The sequence below is a fragment of the Belonocnema kinseyi genome, chromosome 10, assembly GCF_010883055.1.
Source record: "Belonocnema kinseyi isolate 2016_QV_RU_SX_M_011 chromosome 10, B_treatae_v1, whole genome shotgun sequence".
Taxonomy (NCBI): domain Eukaryota; kingdom Metazoa; phylum Arthropoda; class Insecta; order Hymenoptera; family Cynipidae; genus Belonocnema; species Belonocnema kinseyi.
In genome coordinates this window covers 37,689,278-37,711,110 of record NC_046666.1, presented here as the reverse complement: position 1 = coordinate 37,711,110, position 21,833 = coordinate 37,689,278, and the positions used below count along the sequence as shown (strand labels likewise).

Here is a 21,833-nt window from a genome sequence, read left to right as displayed (position 1 = left end):
TGATTTTCTTGGGGAGTCTGGTGAGGAGATACTGAACAAAGCTGAGGCATTAATTCCTGCAGTGGCAGAAAGTGAAAAACAACGAGGACCTGGACGACCTTCAACTATTTTGCGAGGTAAAAATAATTTTGAATGGTCAATTCAAGCTCCCGAACCCAGAGGTAAATTAGGGATCGTACTTAAAGTAGTCCCAACTACTGGGAAAGCTAGTCAAAGCTATGTCCATTATTGTTTTTCTGAAATTTAGAATTAAATACAAAATTTGGCCAGGATATCAATTATTAAATTAGGTAAGAAATTTGTATGCTAATCAATATAAATAAAATGTTTTTTAAATAATAATAAAATTTAAATTTGATTTGACTCGATTCTAGCTACTTTTTTAATTCTAGGCTACATTTTGCTAAAATTAAGCTCAAATACCCTGGAAGCAAGTATAAATGAGAAGTAATTGAAATTTTGCATTATTTTTTCTGCCTGAAAAAAAGTTTTCCTAACAATATTCAACGTTTTTTAAAAACAAAAATAACCATTTCTGAAAATTCGCAAAAACTTACTCCTGAAGATTATTTTTTTAGCTATACATTTTATTATTTGGATGGAAATTTAACAATTTTCTTAGAAGGATATCCTTTTTGGTTGCAAATTCTACTGTTTTTTTTAAATTCAACTCTTTTCCTAGAACATTAAACTTTTGTTTAAATGTCATACTTGTTGCTGATAATATGAACTGAAATAATTTTTTGAGTGAAAGGTATTTTTGTTGTTGATATTTTGTCTTTTTGATTTAAAAATTCATCTTTGAGTAGAAATATTGAATCTTTCTTGGATAAAAATGCAACTGATTTGTTGAAGAATCAACTATTTCTTAGAAAAAGTACCTTTTCTTTGAAATTCGTATTTTTGTATTGAAAAGTCAATTGAAATCTTTTTTTACGAAAATTCAACTCTTTTTTGAAAATTTGTTTTTTTCATTAAAAAAATCACTCGGTTTAGCAGAAATTACATCTTTCTTAGATTAAAATGCAACTGTTTGGTGGAAAATTAACTATTTTGTTAAACAGTCATACTGTTTGTTTGACAATTCAACTATTTCGTAGAAAATTTACTTTTTGTTTAACATTTATATGTTTGTGTTGGAAAATAAACTGAAACATTTTCTGGACAACAGTTGAACTTTAAGAAAAACTAACTGTCGTTTTTTATTAGAAATTCATCTGTTTTAGTAGAAAAGTTCATCTTTCATTGATCAAAATGCAACTATTTAGTACAGAATTCAAATATTTTGTTAAAAATTCACTCTTTTTGGTTAAAAAGAAATTCATCTTTTTGATTTGAAAATTCAATTTGTTCCGTAGAAACTTGTTTTTTGTTAAAAAATTACAACTTTGATCTTGAACAGTCATCTAGAAACTTTTTTGGATGGAAATTCAACTGTTTTTTGAAAATTTGTCTTTTTTATTAAAAAATTCACTTTTTTTTAACAGAAATTGCATATTTCTTCGATAAATATGCAACTGTTTGATGGAAAATTAAACTATTTTGTGAAACAGTCATATTTTTTGGTTGAAAATTCTACTATTTTGTTGAAAATTGAACTATTTCGTAGAAAATTTACTTTTTGTTTAAAATTTATATGTTTGTGTTACAAAATAAACTGAAATATTTTCTGGATAACTGTAGAACTTTAAACAAAACTAACTGTCGTTTTTTATTAGAAATTCATCTGTTTTAGTAGAAAATTTCATCTTTCATTGATCAAAATCCAAATCTTTAGTACAGAATTCAAATATTTTGTTAAAAATTCACTGTTTTTGGTTAAAAAATTCATCTTTTTGGATTGAAAATTCGATTTTTTCCGTAGAAACGTAGAAATTCAACTCTTTTTTTGAAAATTCGCCTTTATCATTAAAAAATTCACTTGTTTTAGCAGAAATTACATATTTCTTTGATAAATATGCAACTGTTTGGTTGAAAATTAAACTATTTTGCTAAACAGTCATACTTTTTGGTTGAAAAATTTACTATTTTGTTTAAAATTGATATCTTTGTGTTGAAAAATAAACTGATTTTCTGGATAAAAGTTGACCTTGAACAAAAATTGTCGTTTTTTAATTAGAAATTCATCTGTTTTAGTAAAAAATATCATCTTTCATTGATCAAAATGAAACTATTTAGTAGAGAATTCAAATATTTTGTTAAAAATTCATTCGTTTTGGTTAAAAAATTCAACTTTTGGATTGAAAATTCAATTTTTTCCGTAGAAACTTTTTTTTTTTGTTAAATTAAATTCCAACTTTCATCTTGAACAGTCATCTGGAAACTTTTTTGGGTGGAAATTCATCTATTTTTTTGCACTTTCTAATTAAAAATTCGTCTTTTCAGATTGAAAATTCAATTTTTTTTATATAACTTATTTCTTGTTCAAAAACTCATGTTTTGATCGTGAAAAGTCAATTAAAATCTTTTTTAACCGAAAATTCAACTATTTTTTATCAAATTTATCTTTTTGACTTAAAATTTCGTCTGTTTTAGTAAAGATTATATTTTTTGAAATGAAAATGCAGTTTTGTGGTTAAAAAATCTTCTTCTTTGCTTGAGTATTCAACTATTTTGTTTGAAAGATTCGGTTAAATCAGTTTGCTAAGAAATCATTTTTTGTTGTTAAAGATTTATATTGTTTATTAAAGATTCATTTCAGGTTGAAAGTTGAACTATTTTGTGGCTAATTACTCTTTTTTAATTGAAAAGTCACCTACTTGAGTAAAAGTTAAACTACATTGCTAAAAATTTATTTTTTTGATTGAAGGCTTTTTTTTTTTGATTAAAAATTATTTTTTCTCAATCGAAGATGTTACTTGTCGATTTTTTTAAGATTTACCTTTTTTAGTTAAAAATTCTCCTTTTTTTAAATATAATTTGATTGATTCGAAATATTATTTTTGTTGGGTAAAAATACCTCAGTTTCGGGGAAGCTGTTTTTTGCTTGAAAATTGAACAATTCAGTTGAAAATTCGTCCCAATTGGTGGAGGCGTTTATAAAAAATATTATAGTTACATGACACTGAATAATTTTTAATGCGATTGCATTTTCCAATGATGGAGTTTCTATAAAAATATATTTAAAAACAAAATATTTTTAGCTCGATAATTTTAGGTTTATAAATTCTACTTTCATTTGTTATAGAAGAACCGGTTATTCTAAGACGCTCACGGAAACGCAAAAGACAACCTCATACCCATAAACATTTTTTGGCCAAACAAAAAGTTGAACGTGGTCTCCAACGGACAACGGCTTCTGGCAAAGTGATCCCTGCTAAGAAATTCGTACCACAAATTGCCTGCACTTGCGGTTTCAAATGTGATACAAAAATAGATATACTTCGCCAAAAAGAAATATTTTGCACCTATTGGGAGCAGTCAAATAAAGTCCAAAAAACCTTGTTGATCCGCGAATGTGTTGAGAAGATCCCAGTTGCACACAAAAGAGATCCTCATTTGCCACTTATTTCACTGAGAAAAGTTGAATTTAATTTTCACTTTTTCCTCCTCGACGGTCAAGGTGTTCGTCAAAAAGTGTGTCGGCCATTTTTCCTGCAGTGCTTTCAAGTATCTCCGTCAACTATGGCACGAGCTGTCAATGGTGCATCAACGAATCCCAGCGCCAGCGAAAGAAGGGGCAAACATGTTCCAAAAAATAAAACCAGCGAGGAAGCAAGAAAAAACGTGATCGAATTTATAAACCGATTCCCGACTTATGAATCGCATTATGGGCGATCTTCGTCGGAAAACAAATATTTAAACTCAAATTTGAACATTGCAACAATGCATAGAATGTACAAGGAAAACTGTGTACAAGATGATGTACCATCGGTCTCGGAAACGATTTTTAGACAAATTTTTAACGAAGAATTCAATTTGTGTTTCAAGAGACCCCATACTGACATGTGTAAAACGTGCGACATTATAAAAAACGAAAAAGATAATCTTGACTTGACACAAGAAGAGAGAAAAAGTTTAGAAGAGATGGAAAAACAACACAATGAGCTGAAAGGGAAAGTTTCTAAGGATTTTGAAAATGATGTTAATAAATCCCAGAAAACAAGTAGCATAAGAGTCCTAACATTTGGTTTACAGAAAGTTCTGGCCACACCTGCATTATCGACTAACGTCGCATTTTACAAGAGACAGCTGGCAACGTACAATTGTTGCATTTACGATGAAACAGCTAGAAAGGGTAAATACCAAATTAAAATCCATACAGTCATATAAGTGATTGGTTTTTCCCCTATGTGGTCGTTAATTTTGTACTATTTATTTTAACATTCCCAAAATTCTATGTTATATTTTCGAATGGAACAGAAAATCACATTACCTACTTTTTCATGCTCATACAAATTTTTCTCATCAATCTGAAGAATTATAATTCAATTTATTTCCAGTGCACAAGGGAGTAATATAAATTATGACGTGAAATTTGTATATATTCGGTTTTATCCGGTTTCTTGCTGCACGATGATTGCTGATTTGAAAATTATGTTTTTCAGGTGTATATACCATTATATATATTATTGATGTTAATGTTATAATTATAAAATATTATATTCATATTAATGACTATCTTTTAATAGAAATAGTTCAACTTTCAACTAAAATCATTAGTTTTCTGTAAAAAATAAATAAATTTTGAATAAAATACATCAATTAACAAAATTTTTGAAATTGTTTTTAACAAAATAGTTAAATTTTTAAACAAAAAGTTACATTTTTATCTAAAAGGCTGAATGGTATACGAAAAAAGGCATTTTTAATCAAAAACATGAATTTTGTACAAAAGAAATTTATTTTTCACCAAAACTAATTTTCTATACAAAAAATGAATGTTTAAAAAAAAATTTCTAACCAAAGGCAAATAGAATTTTCTAAAAAATAGTTAAATTTTTAGAAAACAAATTTTTTCAACTAAATTGATGAATCATCAACCAAAAAAAAACTAAATTTTTAACAAAGTAGTTCCACTTTCAACCAGAAAAGATGGGTAAAAAGTCGTTAAAATTCTTTGAAATCGCTTTAAGTTACTGAAATTCATTGAAAATTCCTTGGATTGTTTTAAAACATCCTAAAATATATAAAACCCTTTAAAATCTCTTGAAATTTTCCTAAGCTCTACAAAATTCCTTGCAATTTTAAAAATACCCTAAAATATTGCAAATCCTTTAAAATCTTATTTTAAATTATTGAAATTAATTGAAAATTCCTTGGAATCTATTAAAATATCATAAGATATATAAAATCCTTTAAAATATCATATTAAATTACTGTGATCAATTAAAAATTCTTTAGAACATTTTTAAATACTCTCAGATATTTCGAAACCTTCAAAATCTTTTGAAACGCCTTAACATCTTATAAAGATTTCTAAATTACTTTTAATTTTTTTAAATATCCATGCTAAAGTTGTTAAAATTCTTTGAAATTCCTTTAAATTATACAAATGAATTGAAAATTCCTTGACATACTTTTAAACATCCTAAAATATTTGAAATCTTTTGAAATCTCTTGAAATTTTTTAAAGCTCTTGAAAATTCTTTGAAATTTTAAAAATACCCTGAAATATTTTAAATCCTTCAAAATCTCATACTAAATTATAGAAATCAATTCAAATACATTGGAATCTTTTAAAATTCTGTCAAATTTTGCAAATCTTTCAAAATCTTTTGAAATACCTAGACCTTTTTTTCTTAAGATTTCTAAAATAATTTGGAATTTTTTTAAATAACCCTCATAAAATTAAAAAAAAAATTTATATTCCTTTAAGTTATAAAAATAAATTAAAAATTCCTTGACATCTTTTAAAACATCCTCTATTATTTGAAATCTCTTGAAATTTTTTAAAGCTCTTGAAAATTCTTTGAAATTTTAAAAATACCCTGAAATATTTTAAATCCTTCAAAATCTCATACTAAATTATTGAAATCAATTTAAATTCCTTGGAATCTTTTAAAATTCTGTCAAATTTTTCAAATCTTTTGAAATACCTAGACCTTTTTTTCTTAGGATTTCTAAAATAATTTGAAATTTTTTTAAATAACCCTCCTAAAATTTAAAAAAAATTTATATTCCTTTAAGTTATAAAAATAAATTAAAAATTCCTTGACATCTTTTAAAACATCCTCAATTATTTGAAATCTCTTGACATTTTTTAAAGCTCTTGAGCATATCTTGAAATTTTTAAAATACTCTGAAATATTTTTAATAATTTAAAATCTCATAGTAAATTTCTGTAATCAACTGAAAATTCCGTGGAATCTTTTAACATTCTCTCCAATTTTTTAATTCCTTCAAAATCCTTTGAAATGTCTGCAACTCTTTTTTAAAAATTCTAAATTACTTTGCAATGTTTTAAAATAAATCTTCTAACATTTTTTGAATTTTTTAAAATTCCTTCAAGTTATAAAAATGAATTGAAAATTCTTTGAAATCTTTTAAAACAACCTCAAATATTTGAAATCTTTTGAAAAATCTCTTGAAAATATCTTGAAAGTTTAAAAAATACCCTGAAATATTTCAAATCCTTTAAAATCTTATATTAAATTTCTGTAATTAATTGGAAATTTCGTAGAATCTTTTAAAATTCTCTCCAGTTTTTTAATTTCTTCAAAATCTTTGGAAATCGCTAGAACTTTTTTTATGATTTCTAAAGTACTTTGGAATTTTTTTAAACAACCCTTCTAAAATTTTCCAATGTTTTCTAAATTTCAATCTAAAACTTAATAAAATTTCAAAAGATTTTAAATATTTCAGGATTTTTTAAAAGATGACATGGACTTTTCAATTTATTTTTATAATCGAAAGGAAATTCAAAAAATTGTAGAAGGTGTATTTAAAAAAACTCCAAAGTACTTTAGAATCTTTAAAAAAAAGTTCAAGGTGTTCCAAAATATTTTGAGGGATTTGAAAAATTTGCGATAATTTTAAAAGATTGCAAGGAATTTTCATTTGATTACAGAAATTTAATATGAGATTTTAAAGGATTTGAAATTTTTCTGGGTAGTTTTAAAATTTCAAGATATTTTCAAGAGCTTTACTGAATTTCAAGAGATTTCAACAGATTTTTAAGGATTTTAAATATTTGAGGATGTTTTAAAAGATGCCAAGGAGAAACAAAAAAAAAGAATGTTTAACCAAATAAATGAATTTTTTTACTAAAATTATGGAATATTTAACAGAAATAGTATTTTCATTTTTGATAAAAAAAACTATTTTCTACAAAAAAAGAAACAAATTTTCAATAAAATAGCTCATTTTTTAAGCAAAGAAACGAATTTCTAATATAAACGATGAATCTTCAATAAAAAAATTAATTTTGATTAAAAGAGTTTATTTTTCAACCAAGCAAATTTATTTATAACATGAAAGATGAATTGTTATTAAAAATTATGAATATTTAACTGGAATACTTGAATTACCAACCGGAAAAAAGAATTTTTAAACAATGAGATTAACTTTCAAAGAAAAAAATCATTTTCTACCAAAACAAGTAGGTTTTAGATTTAAAAAAGTCGATTTTCTAACAAAAAGTCGTTTCTTTAAACAAAATACGTGAATTTTGAACTAAATAAATTAGTTTTCGATTAAAAAAGACAAATATACATCCAACTTGTTAAATTTTGAAAAAGAAATGTCAATTTTCCACCCAAAGTGGAACGGTTAAATTTTCAGTTAAAAAAAAACGAAATTAAGTTTGATAAAAATGCATCTTTTATGTTATAAATAAATTTACTTGGTTAAAAAATAAACTCTACATCAAAATTTATGTTTTTATTGAAGATTCGTCATTTTTATTTAAAATTCATTTCTTTGCTTAAAAATGAGCTATTTTATTGAAAATTTGTTATTTTTTTTGTAGAAAATAATTTTTTTCAACTTAAAATGGAAATACTATTCCAGCTGAATATTCCATAATTTTAGTAAAAAATTAATTTGCTTGGTTAAACATTCTTTTTTTACTGAAAATGTAATAATTCAATTTTTGGTTTAAAAATTAGCTTTTTTATTTCAAAATTCGTCGAATTCGTTGAAAGTTTAACTATTTCATTTGAAGATTCATTGTTTTAGTTTAAAACTATTTTTTAAATTTCAAATTTAATAATTCTAGTTGAGGATTTATCATTTTAGTTGAAAATTCATCAGTTTGGTTGCAAATTAATGTATTTTTTGAAAAAATCTTCTTTGTAGGATAGTAATACTTGGTTTCAATATTCGACAATTTGGCTGAAAAATTGCCTCTTTCAATTGAAAATTCAACTGTTTCGTTTAAAATTCACGTATGAAAAAAAATCTACTTTTTTGTAGAACATGATGTTTTTCTTTGAAAGTTAATCACCTTGTTTAAAAAATTTTCTTCTCGATTAAAAATTTCAAGTATTCCAGTTAAATATTTTTTAATAATTAATTCTTTAAGGCCATGTGACGAGTGGGTCACGTGACCAGATTTCTACCTCAACCTCACTTTTTTTATTTCCTAAATTATTTTCACACGAAGCGCCACATCGAGTTGAAAATTTAGGATAATAAATAAGAAGCACTAAGAAAGATGGGACTGGGCCCTAAATTTTAATTTTTATGAAAAAAGCAAAAAAAATTATTTGCAACCAAAAACTTTTTTCATGATTACACAAATTAAGGATCAGACGCATTCAATCGGCTGCTGCCGATGGAAATTGATAGTTGAAAATTTATTTTTACTTCTTTTATTATTAAGCTTTGTACTTAAACGTAGTCTTCTTTCAGCTCTTGCATTTCTCAAAGTTTGAGACCGATATTTTATGCATAAAAAAAGTTCCAACGTTCAAAAAATGCCGAGGTTCAGAAAAAAGATGAAATAATTTTCAGTGAAGTTCCTACCAAAATGCAGTACCTAAACTTACTTTATTGTACTCTAATACATTTTCCAAAGTTTTAGTTGTATATTTTATTTAAAAAAAAAGTTCTTAGGTTCAAAAAAACATTCAACTGAAACAACTGAAAAAGTGAGATCGGTAATATAGGTATTTAGCTGTGTCACGTGCCCCTTAATTGCTAATGCGACTTCTATAGAATTCTCACAATGTATACAATTTTCAGTAATTTTGACGATTTCTACAGTGTTTTGAAAATAGTACAATTTTTTTGTGAATTTTGTATTATTTGAAGAGTGTTTTCGAAATCTAGAAATTTTTTCAAAATTTTGATTTTTAGATAATCATTCAAAATCGAAAATATTTTGAAATTATGAGAGTTCTTGAAAATTAAAAAAAAAGTGGATTAACTTATGCAATTTCAGCTTATATGTACATTTGGTCGGAAAATGTTGCTTCGCGAGGAGGGGAAGAAATCGGCTCCTGCTTACTGAAACATCTGAAAACAAACATCCCCGACGAAACGGATCGCATCGTGCTTTATTCAGACTGTTGTGGAGGACAGAACAGGAACATAAAAGTCATCTTGCTATTGAAACATTTCATGTTTTCAAGCAAGATTGATTTGATTGAACATAAATTTTTATGCTCTGGTCATAGCTACAATAGCTGTGACCGAAATTTTTCTTACATCGAAAAGGAAAAAAGAAAGCATGATGGTGTATACGATCCTGACCACTGGATCGAAATCATCAGTCAAGCACGAAAAACGGAACCCAAATTCGTCGTTACGAAAATGGAAAAAAATGATTTTTTTTCTACGCAGGAGTTGGAGCAATTGATAACGAATCGAAAAAATGATACAGAAAATCGTAAAATCAATTGGCTCTCAGCAAGAGTTTTGAAACATGACAAAGAGCAGCTTTTCAGCGTGTATATGATTGACAATGACAACATACTACATCGTCTCAACATTGCCAAAAAAAATATCACCGAACAAGAATTTGGTGATGTCAAGCTGTCCTTGCTATACCTAAATGGGAACACAATTACCAAAAAAAAATATGAAGATCTCATTGAACTGTGCAAATTTATACCCCAGAAATACAGACATTTTTATAAAAACTTAAGAATGAATGATTTAGAAAAAGATTTTGATTTGGCCAGCGGAGGCGAAAGCGACGAAGAATAATTTTTTTTCACTACTTCCGAGAATAATTCAATCGTACTTATTTTTTCTTTCCGTTTAATATGATTGTTGTAATTACATAATTGAATTTCGTATACACATTTTAAGTCAGAGAATAAAAAGAAGCAAACAACTTTGTCGAAATTCAGAATATTTTTATTTCCTGAACACCATCAAAAACCTCTAGAGAACTTTGTATTATTTTTTCTAAAAAAATGACGGGCCGCGAATAAAAGCGGTGTAGAATGAGTTGCAGAAGAGAAGCGGAATGAATGAGCGTCAAATCTCTTGAAACGGGCTTGAATTTTTTTAAAGCGTTTGATAATTTGTAGTAATTTTTCAAATAGTTCAAAATAGATTTTTAAAATTATTATAAAATATTCCAAATTCTTTAATAGCTTTGATATCCTACGAAGTTACCGAAATTTTTATGAATAAATTATTTTAAATGTTTTGAAATATTATAAAATTCCGTAATATTGCGTGAAATATGATATTTTATGAAATTCTGAAAATCTTTTTAAAATACTTTAAGACTTTTGGAAATCACTTACAAGTTAAAATTATTGTATTCCTCAGAAATCTTCCAGAATCTCTTGAAAAAGCCTCAAAATACCCTAAAATATAATCTATATTTAATATAATCTAAACTTTTTAAAACACCTGAAAATACCTGAAAATTTTCAAAATTATTTGAAATAACTTGAAATTATTTAAATCAATTGAAAATTCCTTGGAATTTTTTTAAATATACTTGAATCTTCAAAATTCTTTAAAATCTTCGGAAACGACTTGATATATTTGGAAATCTTTAAAATCCTATAAAATTTCTTAATTTTTGTGAATAAATTCTTTGAAAGTGATTGAAATATTTAAAAATCTCGTGAAACTACACGAAATCGTATATTTTCTGAAATCCTTTGAAATTTATTAAAATACGAGGGTAGTTCAATAAGTCCTTAGGTTATAAAAACACGTAAACTCAGAAGATGTGGACTGTGACTGCACCATATATCTAGTCGGGAGTGGTGCTGACTGAAAACAGATGATTTGGAGAGATTCGCGCGCCATCTGTTGGTCATTCTAAGGACTTATTGAACTACCCTCGTATATTAAGCGCTTTTAAAATACCTTAAAATCATTGAAATTCTCTGAAATCTTCTAACATCCCTTGGAGTCATTAAAAACACTGTAACACTTCATAGATCCCTTAACATCGTTCGATATCCTTCAAAATTCACCTTTTTAGCAGAAATTACATCATTATTGGTTAAAAATGCTACTATTTGGTTGAAAAGTCATACATTTTGGTAGAAAATTCTGCTATTTTGTTGAAAATGTTACTATTTCGTAGAAAATCGACTTTTTGTTAAAATTTCATTTGTTGGTGTTGAAAAAGAGAAGTAAAATATTTTCTGGATGAAAATTCAACTTTTTTTAAACTGGTTGTTTTTTTATTATTAAATATCTTCTATTTAAAAAGAATTTCTACCTTTATTGGATAAAAATAAAACAATTTTGTTGAAAATTTAATTATTTTATAGAAAAATTACTTTTTGTTTATAATTTATATTTTGGCGTTGAAAAATCAATTGAAATCTTTTCTGGATGCAGGTTCAACTTACGGAAAATTCGTTTTTTTTCGTATTTAAAAATTCATCTGTTTTAGTACAAATTTCATCTTTCTTTGGTAAAAATGCATTACTATTTGACAGAGAATTCAACCAATTTGGTAAAAATTCATCCTTTTTGATTGAAAAAAATCCTTTTTTTTTACTGAAAATTCAATTTTTTTATATAGAAAGTGATTCCTTGTTTAAAAATTCAGACTTTGATCGTGGAAAATCAACTCAAATCTTTTTTAACAGAAAATTCAACTATTTTATTGAAAATTTATCCTCTTGATTTAAAAATTCATCTGTTTTAGTAGAAATGCCAAATTTACTAAATTAAAATGCAAATTCTTTGTTACAAATTCTTCTTCTTTGATTGAGTTTTTAACTATTTTGTTTGAAAAATTTGGCTGTATCACTTTGATAAGGAATCATTTCCTTCATGAAGATATATATTTTTAGTTGAAAACTCATCTCTTTGGTCGAAAGTTGAACTATTTTGCTAAAAAATAATCTTTTTTAATTAATAATTCAACTACTCGGGTAAAAGATAAGCTACATTGTTGAAAAATTATTATTTTTTCATGAAGGCTTATGTCTTTGGTTGAAAATTTAACTTTTTAGTCGAATAGCCTTCTTTTTTTTATTTAAAATTACTTTTTAAACGGAAAATGTAACTTTTCTATTTTTTTAAGATTTATCTTTGTTAGTTGAAAATTCTCCTTTTGTTAATAAAAAAAGAATTTTCTTGGTTTGAAATTTCATGTTTGTTGGGTAAAAATGTATCAGTTTCGTAGAATATTAACTTTTTGCTGAAGTCATATTTTGGTTGGAAAATTCAATTTGTACAGAAAATTCGCCTTTCGGTTTGAAAGTTGAACAATTTACAGAAACTTTTATTTATTTTTATTTTTTCCATTATGAGAAAAAGTTTTTAAAATTTGTTGCTCTGTGAGATTTTCTCGCTGGTTTAAGTTTGATAATCGAATTGATGCTATTCCAAACATACAAAATCAATCATTTTCTCAATTTAAAAAATGTATTTATCACGTTTTATTCGCTTACTCCTCATTTATCTGACTTGGAAAAGGGAAATTTAAGAAAATAATCATTAATTTTATTTTAGGACGGTAAGGAAATCTAATTTCACTTGAAACAGGGAATTCTTTGAATGGAACGGGAATTTTGTAATGAATTAAAAGAGGAATTTAGAAGAAAGGAAAGTAAAAAAATTCATCTTCCAAGTCAGAATTTGTCACAATTTGAAACTTCCCTCTTCTAAATGTTAGGTAAAGAAAGTACTTTAAGCAGTTTTTAGAGTAGAAGTATTATTCCAAAAAAGAAGTATTTCTAAATTATAATGTAAATTTTGTACATTGTTTGTTACGAATTCATCTGTTTTTAATTGAAAATGATTCAACTGACTGGTTAAATGTTAAACTTTTTTGTTAAAAATTAATTTTTTTTGTTTAAACATTCATCGCTTTAACTTAAAATTCATTTACATTTTGTGGAAAATTCGTCTTTTTTGGTCAAAAATTCATCTTTTTGGTATAAAATTCAACTATAACAGTTGAAGATTCATCATTTTAGTTAAAAATTCATAATTTTGGCTGAAAATTAATTTCTTTAACTGAAAATTTAATTTGGACATAAATGCGCAATTTGTTGAGTCAGTAAAAAAATTTGGAAGTCTTTAAAAAAAAAAAACAAATAGATCGTAAAGAAAATGACATTAGTACGGAAAATTTGGAGAACAAATTTTTAGTCGATCCAGATCCTATTAATGTTTCATAAAAAAAGATCTAGATGAGTTTTAAGTAATTACAGTATTTAGAGATTACAGTATTTTTTTATGCTAATAATATTTAATTTTAGAATAAATTATATTTATTCGATAGTTTCGGAGTTTAAGCAAATTTTGTGATTTAATAATATATATAGTCCAGTTTTTCCACTTTTTTGGGTAGCGATAATAATAGCGATGTTACTTTTGTAAATAAATTTTATTTAAATAATTTTTTCAGAATTATATTGATTTTTTTTACTGAAAATTTACCTATTCCATTGAAGATTCGTCATTGTAGTTGAAAATCCATCTCTGAATGAAATTAAAACTATTATTGGTTAAAAATCCATATTTTTTGGTTAAAAATTGTATTATTTCGTTGAAAATTTAATAATTGTTATCAAAATTATACAATTTGGCTATAAAAACCTTCTATTCGGCTAAAAATTAGTTTTTTTTTTTTTTAGAAAAATAGTCCTTTTGGTATGAAATTTTAACAATTTGGCTGATTTTTTTTCTCTCTCATGTCTGAAGATCCTTACTGGGTCTGAAATTCGCCTTTTTAGATAAAAAATAATTTTCATTTAAAAATTAAAAATTTTTAAATTAAAAACTTGTTTGTTTGAAATAACAACTATTACATTTTTTGTTGGGAAATCATCTTATTTCGCCGAAAATTAAATTTTTTAGTTGGAAATATAACGATTACATTTTTGGTAGGAAATTGATCTTTCATAAATGAAAATTTAAAAAAAAAATTTTTCTAGTAGGAAATTAATCTTCTTGGATGAAAATTTACTTATTTTGTTTAAAATTGTTTTTTTTTCTGTTAAATATCAGTTTTTAACTGAAAAAATAATTCAACCATTTTTGGTTGAAAATATATATTCAACTGTTTGGTTTAAAAATTTATCTTTTGTCGTGAAGATTCAACTATTTATTAAAAACGTATGATATTTTCTTTCTTTTTAAATTAAAAATTTAACTATTTTGTTTAATATTAGTTATCCTTCCTAGCAATTAAATGTTTTTAGTAGATTTCTTTTTTTTTTTTTTTTTCGTAGAAAATTAATCTTTTTGGTTAGTGGAAATTTTAATTCCTATTTGACAAATATATTTGTTTGGTTGAAGATTTATCATTTTAGTAGAAAATTAATTTCTTGGATTGAAAATTCATTTTCTGGATTAAAAATTTTTTTTGCATAAAAATTAGTTTTTAATTGGAAAAATATACCATTTTTGGTTGAAAATCTATATTTTTATATGAAGATTCAACACTTGGTTAAAAAAGTCTTATATATTTCTTCCAAACTAGCTTTTTTGTAGAAAATTAATCTTATTGTTTAAAAATTCATCTTTTTTAGGTGTAAATTTATTAAATTGTTGGACAAGTTTTTTTTAAATTAGTTTTTCTGTTGTTGTTAAATATTGCTTTTCATTTGATAATTTAATTATTCCCTTTTTGTTTGAAAATGTATATTTTTGGTTTCAAATGCTCAATAATTTGCATTTATAATATGTAAGCTACTAACACTTTTCTACTGCACAATTTTAAATTTAATGTAGTTAACTACAAAATTTTTAACTTTTATCAATTGTAGAGTTCAAAGATTCAGTTCCAAAAATATAAATCCACGTTATAATTTTAAATGCTCTAAATTGAAGAATCAATCACTGAATTAAAAAAATATTCAAAATTATATGATTTTAAGCAATTTTAAATTATAATTCCAGTTAAGAATTGGTTAAAAATTGAAAATTACCTATTTAAATGTGAGGTTTTAATTCTTTTCCAAAAATTTCCTGTTTAAATCCAGAATTTTAATTCTTTTCGAAAATTTTCCATTTCAACTAATTGTAAAAATTTAAACTTTTTGGAAAAATTCCCTGTTCCAATTCATATTTTTTTCGAAAATACCTCGTTTTAACACTGAGCAATAATTTTGTTGAAAAAATTCAATTTTCCATTGAGAACTGTTATCCTCCTGCATAAATTCCAGTTCCAACTCAGAATTGGTTAAAAATTAAAAATTCCGTGTTCAAATCCGGAATTTAATACTTTTCAAAAATTTTCTGTTTTCAAAAAGAATTCGAATTTTTGTAAAATTCCCTGTTCCAACTCATAATTTTAATTTTTCTTAAATATGTCCCGTTTCAACTTAGAATTACAATTCATTCTAATAAAAAATTCCCTGTTCCAGCTCGGAATTTATTTAAATTTTACCATTTTCTGTTCCAAGAAGAATTATAATTCTTTTGGATAAATACTACTTTCAATTCAGAATTGGTTAAAATTTGAAAATTCTCTGCTTCAACTCAGAATTATAATTCTTTGGAAAAATTTCCTGTTCTACTTCAAAATTTTGTTCCTTTTGGAAAATTTGCAAGGGTAACTCGGAATTTGTTAAAATTTGAAATTCCTGGTTATTATTCTAAATATATTCTCGTTCCTCCTACAAATTTGTAAAAGATTGAAAAATCTCTGTTTAAATTGTTTTAAATTATTTTTATTTTAAATAGTTTAAAAATCCGTAAAATGCTTCGAAATTCTATTTCAAGATCTAGAAACATCTACATGTTGTTTCGAATTTTTTCAATTAAAAAATAATATTAAAAGTTTCTCACACCTTCTAAATGTCTTTTAAAATTATTCGAATTTCAAATAATTAAAAAAAATCATTTTCAATTTTCCTAGCAATCTTAAAAAAAGTTATTATTAAAAAGCTTCTAAATTTCATGTTCGAAATCTGCCCAAATTTATATTTGGTTTCAAATTAGGCCGTGGAATATTTGCAATGAAATTTTGGGTAATAATAGCCGGGTTTTATCGGTACACGTAGACACTTCGTTTAGATTCTTTGAAATAATTTCAAATTTATAATTAATTTGGAATTTTGTCAAAACTTCTAAATATTTCAACTTACTCGATTTTTGCTAAGAATAATAGTTGTTTAATTGTTAGAAGTTCGTTCTTTTTTTCTTTTTTTTTAATTTATTTTTTAACTAAAACATGCGCCTTTCTTTACTTTTTTTATTACTTTTTTTAGCTTTTTTAATCTATAAGTCAAATTATTTTAATTATTCAAATAATAATTTGTAGCATATTTAAAAAGATTTTCGTTATTATTTTCGCTTTATTAATTAGATTTTATTTTTGATCCTAGTCTTAATTTTTAAATATTTCTGAAACTTCAAAAATGTTGTATAATTTATTAAACTAGAAATGGCTATCAGCGCGCCCAGTGGCGAAATTCTGTATTAATGAACTTTGAAGTCGAGTAAACGCATAGGATTATGACAGGCATACTGTATATGTATGCACACAACTGTAAACTGCAAAGAGGTCAGAAATTGTTAGCAATTTTTAAATAATTATATTAGAAGAAAAATTAACTCACAATAATAACAGAATAGAAAAAAAGGATATAGTGAGAAATTTTGTGGCATAGTCATATGCAAAATTTCACATTCATCGCCTAGAATGCCCTTTTTGTTTAACAAAACATTAACAACAAATCAGAACCTTGTCTCAACAATTGAATGAATTTTATTAGAAGGCAGAACAACTCTTAAGTACGTTAAATTCAAGATATTAAAAACCTTTTGTGTAAAAAATGTAATAAAAAATAAAGGCTATAAGAAGAAAGCTTAACGTTTCGTAAAACATAACCTACAAACATGGAAACTTACGCATTCCTTTTATTTCTAAGTCGTTTTTAATCAGTGATAACGCGAAGAAAGTTGATTCAATGTAATTTGAAAATAAGGAAACTAAATTTGTATTTATAGAAAGTTTCAGAATCTTTGAAGCGAACATTAAAGTTTTTTTTCAGATTAGGTTTCAAAATTTATTTGCTCAAAATTAATTCTAATGGGTTCAAATCTTAAAGCCTTTTAATTTGGTTTTTCTAAACACTTGAGATTTTTAGCAAAGTATAACAAAACATTTTTCGTTGGGTTGACTACACGGATTTTTGTTGTACACTAGACTGCAAGATTTCATGAGATTGCATGGGTGTATTTTAAGAAATTCATTTCAGAAAATAATTACGTACAAAAACAATCTACATTTTTCATTGAGAATTTATTGTTTTTAGTTGAAAATTCATGTCCATGATTAAACTCTTGTTAAAAATATGTTTTTGTTACAAATTTATCTAACATTTTAACATAAAAGTTGAACTATTCCAGTTGAAGATTCATAATTTTAGTCGAAAATTCATCTGTTTTTGTAGAAATTAAATTTATTTGGTTAAAAATCTAATATCCCTGACTAGTTCTTCTTGGTTGAGAAGTCTACAATAATATTTTTTGTTGTAAATTCACCTTTATTGGTTAAAAATTTAATTATTTTGTTCGAATTCAACAATTTTGTTAGAAAGTCATACTTTTTGGTTGAAAATCCATATTTCTTGTTTAAATTCAACTATTTTTTGTATAAAATTAAAATCCTTTATTGGTTGAAATATCAAATATTACGTTTTTCGTTGAGATTTAATGTTTTTTGGTTAAAAATTCAACTATACTTAGTTGAAACTGCAACAACTTTGTTAAAAATTCATTTATTTGGTTAATGATTCATCATTTTAAGTTTAAAATTCGAATTTGTGGGAGAATATTTAAGGCTCTGAGGGACTAATTCCTCTTTTTAGTTGAAAATTCCTTTAAAAAGTCAAATATTTGGTTAAAAAATCATGTGTTTTGTGAAAAATTCGTCTATTTTGGCATAAAATTAATCTTATTTGTTGAAAATTGAACTTTTTGGTTGAAAAAGAGTTTTTCAAATTGAGAATTAATTTTTTTTAACTGAAAATGTAACTACCATTTTTTGTCGAGATTTGATATTTTTTGATAGAAATTTAATCTTCTCAGTTGAAAAATATATAATTTTGTTGAAAATTTACTTTCATTTTTTTAAAATTAAGTTTCTTTACTAAAAATGTAATTATTCTATTTTTGAAAATTCAAGCATTTGTTAAAAATCCGTCTTTTTTGGTAGAAGATTAATCTCATTGAAACTTTAAATTTTCGGTTTAAAATTAATTTCTGAGGTTGAAAACTGAACTATTTTGTTCAAAATTCGTTTCTTTTTTGGTTGAAAATTTATTTTACTAACTGAACATTTTTTTTTTGAAAGATATATCATTTTAGTTGAAAGATCACTTTAGCTATTCCATCTTTTCTAGAAAATTTTATTTTTTGACAGAAATGTAATCTTTTTCGTTAAAAAATGTTCTATTTTCCAAAAAATTTAACTATTATATTTTTTGTCAAGAATTCATTTTTTTTGTTAAAAAAAATATATACTTAGTTAAAAATTCTTTTTTTTGTTTTGTTAATTCATCTTTTGGGTTGAAAATTCCACTATTTGGTCAAAAATTCATATATTTGGTTGAAAATTCATCTCTGTGATTAAAAGTTAATTTCTTTTGCTGAAAATTAGTTTTTTTTTAGTTGAAAATTAATTTTTTAAACAAGCTGTAAATATTCCATTTTTGCTTGAAAACTCATATTTTTAGTTGAAAATTAATTCATTTTGCTGAAAACTCGCTTTTTTGTTCTTTAAATTTTACTTTTCTAACTGTTTGGTTCAAAATTGATCATCTTAAGTTTAAAATTCAAATATTTCGTTTAAAATTCCTTTATTTAATTTGAAATTCAAACTTGTGGGAGAATATTTAAGCCTCTGGTTGATTAAGACCACTTTTCGGTTGAAAATTCCTTAAAAATTCAAATATTTGATTGGAAAATCATACATTTTGTAAAAAAATTCGTCTATTTTGGCATAAAATTCATCTTGTTCGTGGAAAATTGATTTTTTTTTTGTTGAAAATGAGTTTTTTTTCTTATTTAGAATTAATTTTTTTAACTGAAAATGTAACTACCATTTTTTAATAAAAATTTAATGTTCTTAGTTGAAAAAATATATAATTTCGTTGAAAATTTACTTTATTTTTTTTTTTAATACGTTTTTTACTAAAAATCTAATTATTCTATTATTGAAAATTCAACTCTTTGTTGAAAATTTAAATTAGTTATTCCATTTTTTCTGAAAAATTTACCTTTTTTGATAGAAATGTAATCTTTTTCTTTAAAAATGTCCTATTTTATACAGAATTTTTCTATTCTATTTTTTGCTAAGAAGTAATTTCTTTGTTTATAAAAAATATATTTAGTTAAAAATTCGCTTTTTTTACAGAAAATTCATCTTTTGGGTTGAAAATTCATCACCATGAATAAAAGTTAATGTCTTTGGCTGAAAATTATTTGTTTTTTTTTTAGTTGAAAATTAATTTTTTTAACTGAAGCTGTAAATATTCCATTTTTACTTGAAAATTTATATTTTTAGATGAAAATTAATTCATTTTGTTGAAAACTCGCTTTTTTATTTTTAAAATTTTACTTTTCTAACTGCAAATTGAACTATTCTAGTTTGGGTTTGTAAACTTTACTTTTTTAGTTAAAAATTGATATATTTTATAGAAACTGTATATTTTTTTGTCATAAAATTCATTTTTTGGGTTTAAAATTGAATTATTTTGTTGAGAACTCTTTTTTTTTTAATATATTCTTATAACTGAAAATTTTTTTCTTCTATTTTTGGTTAAAAAATATTTTTTTCATGAAAAAAAAATTTTTTTTCATGACTTTGTTTAAAATGAGTCTTTTTTGGTAGAAAATTGATCTTTTAAATTGAAAATTCAACTAACTCGTTGGTTAAAAATTTATATTTATGGTTGAAGATTCATCATATAAGTTAGAAATTCATTTTCTAGGTTCAAAATTCATCTTTTTGTTTTGAAGTCCCAATTAAAAAGTGTTTAAAATGTATTAAGAAACAAACTTTTGTTACATTAATGTTATTAATCTTCCAGGTGTAATTTTAGTTTTATAAGTAGAATAATTTAGAAATTGGGATATTGTGGCAACCCTGAATAAGGTATTGTTTAAGGAGAATAATATGTTTTCTATGACTTCGACTTTTTTTGCCTTTTTTAATTCAGCGCTCTTTCCAATTTGAAGCGATACAAATTCCCGAGAAATTTAAGTGATGAAATTATTATTAATAAAGATAAAAAATACAATTTTTTAAATCCTAATTCAACATGCTTATAAATGCTCATTAAATACTCAAAGCTCATAAAGGTCAAGCATATTATCATGCTCGTGAGAATTTCTTGGAGCACTCAAACTCTTGAGAACACTAATTACACATAAATAGGGTTGTTTCGCGATTTTAGATAAAGTAATTTTTTAATACATAATTTTATCTGAATCGAAGGCATATTATAATTTTTCTTTCTTTTGTGTCGTTCAACAGAAAAAAAAATTATTAAAAATTGAAGGCGATAAAACACTTATTCAAATTGATGTCACATGGGTATCACGTGACTCAGAGGTTCTCATAATTATCTATCAATGTTACGATACAAAACTCATGATAAAGAGGTTACCCACGTTCTGCTGTCAATTCAGACTATTTTGATTTGATAGCTTTACCTGTTAAGGATTATGTGACAAAAAAAAGTTATCCTATTGTAATATTTGGTTTAAGAGTCAGTAGTATGTTGAAGAAAAACAGAAAGTGCAATTATTAATACATTTTAAAATCGTGCATATTTACGAATTGTTCAGTAAATATCATGACTACATTCAAGTAGTTTTTAAATGGATTCTTTATACAAAAGATTTTGTTTTAAATGTTTATAATCTTATTTAAACAATATTTTGCGACTTCTATTTTCGATGTGCACATAACCAAAGGAAACATCGGTACAGAAAAAGATATTTGAGAATCACTGACACGTGAACTGTGATTGGTGGAAAATCCGACCCCTTTGACGTCAAAGGGGCCCTCCAATCGACATCGTGATAAAAATTCATAATTCAACATTAAATTAAAAATAGTAAACAATATGTCAAAAATATTTCATGGGCGTTTTTATAATCAAATGAACGAATTTTTTTTACTGATGACTTTATAAACTATAAAAATGGCTAAAATGTTTGTTAATTTATATTGGAAATAACATATTTACCAAAACAAAATTATGATGCATTTTTTATTGTACATAAAAAAATATTTATGGATAAAATAGAAATTCGAAAAAAATATGTCGTTCATTTGAACATTCAGAAGTTCAAGTAGGAGGGTAGTTCAATAAGTCCTTAGAATGAAGTATAAAAACAATTTTTTTTGGGTAAATTTTTTTTTATTTTTCAACATAATCTCCTTGAAGCTCTATCCACCGAGCCATTTTTTCAAGTTTGGAAATAAGAAAAAGTCACTGGGGGCTAAATCTGGTGAATACGGTGGGTGTTCGACCAATTCGAATTTTAGT

At 24.8% G+C, this 21,833-nt stretch overlaps 2 protein-coding genes across 3 annotated transcripts in view; both read left to right on the top strand.

The window, feature by feature from the left end:
• LOC117181350 overlaps window positions 1–10,199 on the top strand; it is a 79,679-nt gene extending 69,480 nt beyond the window's left edge. For both annotated transcript variants that reach the window (XM_033373920.1, XM_033373921.1), the window contains 3 exons: window positions 21–116; window positions 3,188–4,237; window positions 9,326–10,199. In XM_033373920.1, coding sequence (XP_033229811.1) covers window positions 21–116; window positions 3,188–4,237; window positions 9,326–10,092 — 1,913 coding nt within the window. In that variant the 3' untranslated portion in view covers window positions 10,093–10,199. The remainder of the gene's footprint in view (window positions 1–20; window positions 117–3,187; window positions 4,238–9,325) is intronic.
• A 6,618-nt stretch (window positions 10,200–16,817) lies between these two features.
• Window positions 16,818–21,833, top strand: part of LOC117181351 — a 36,032-nt gene continuing 31,016 nt past the window's right edge. The window contains exon 1 of the mRNA XM_033373923.1: window positions 16,818–16,844. The gene's annotated coding sequence lies outside the window, so the exon portion shown is untranslated. The remainder of the gene's footprint in view (window positions 16,845–21,833) is intronic.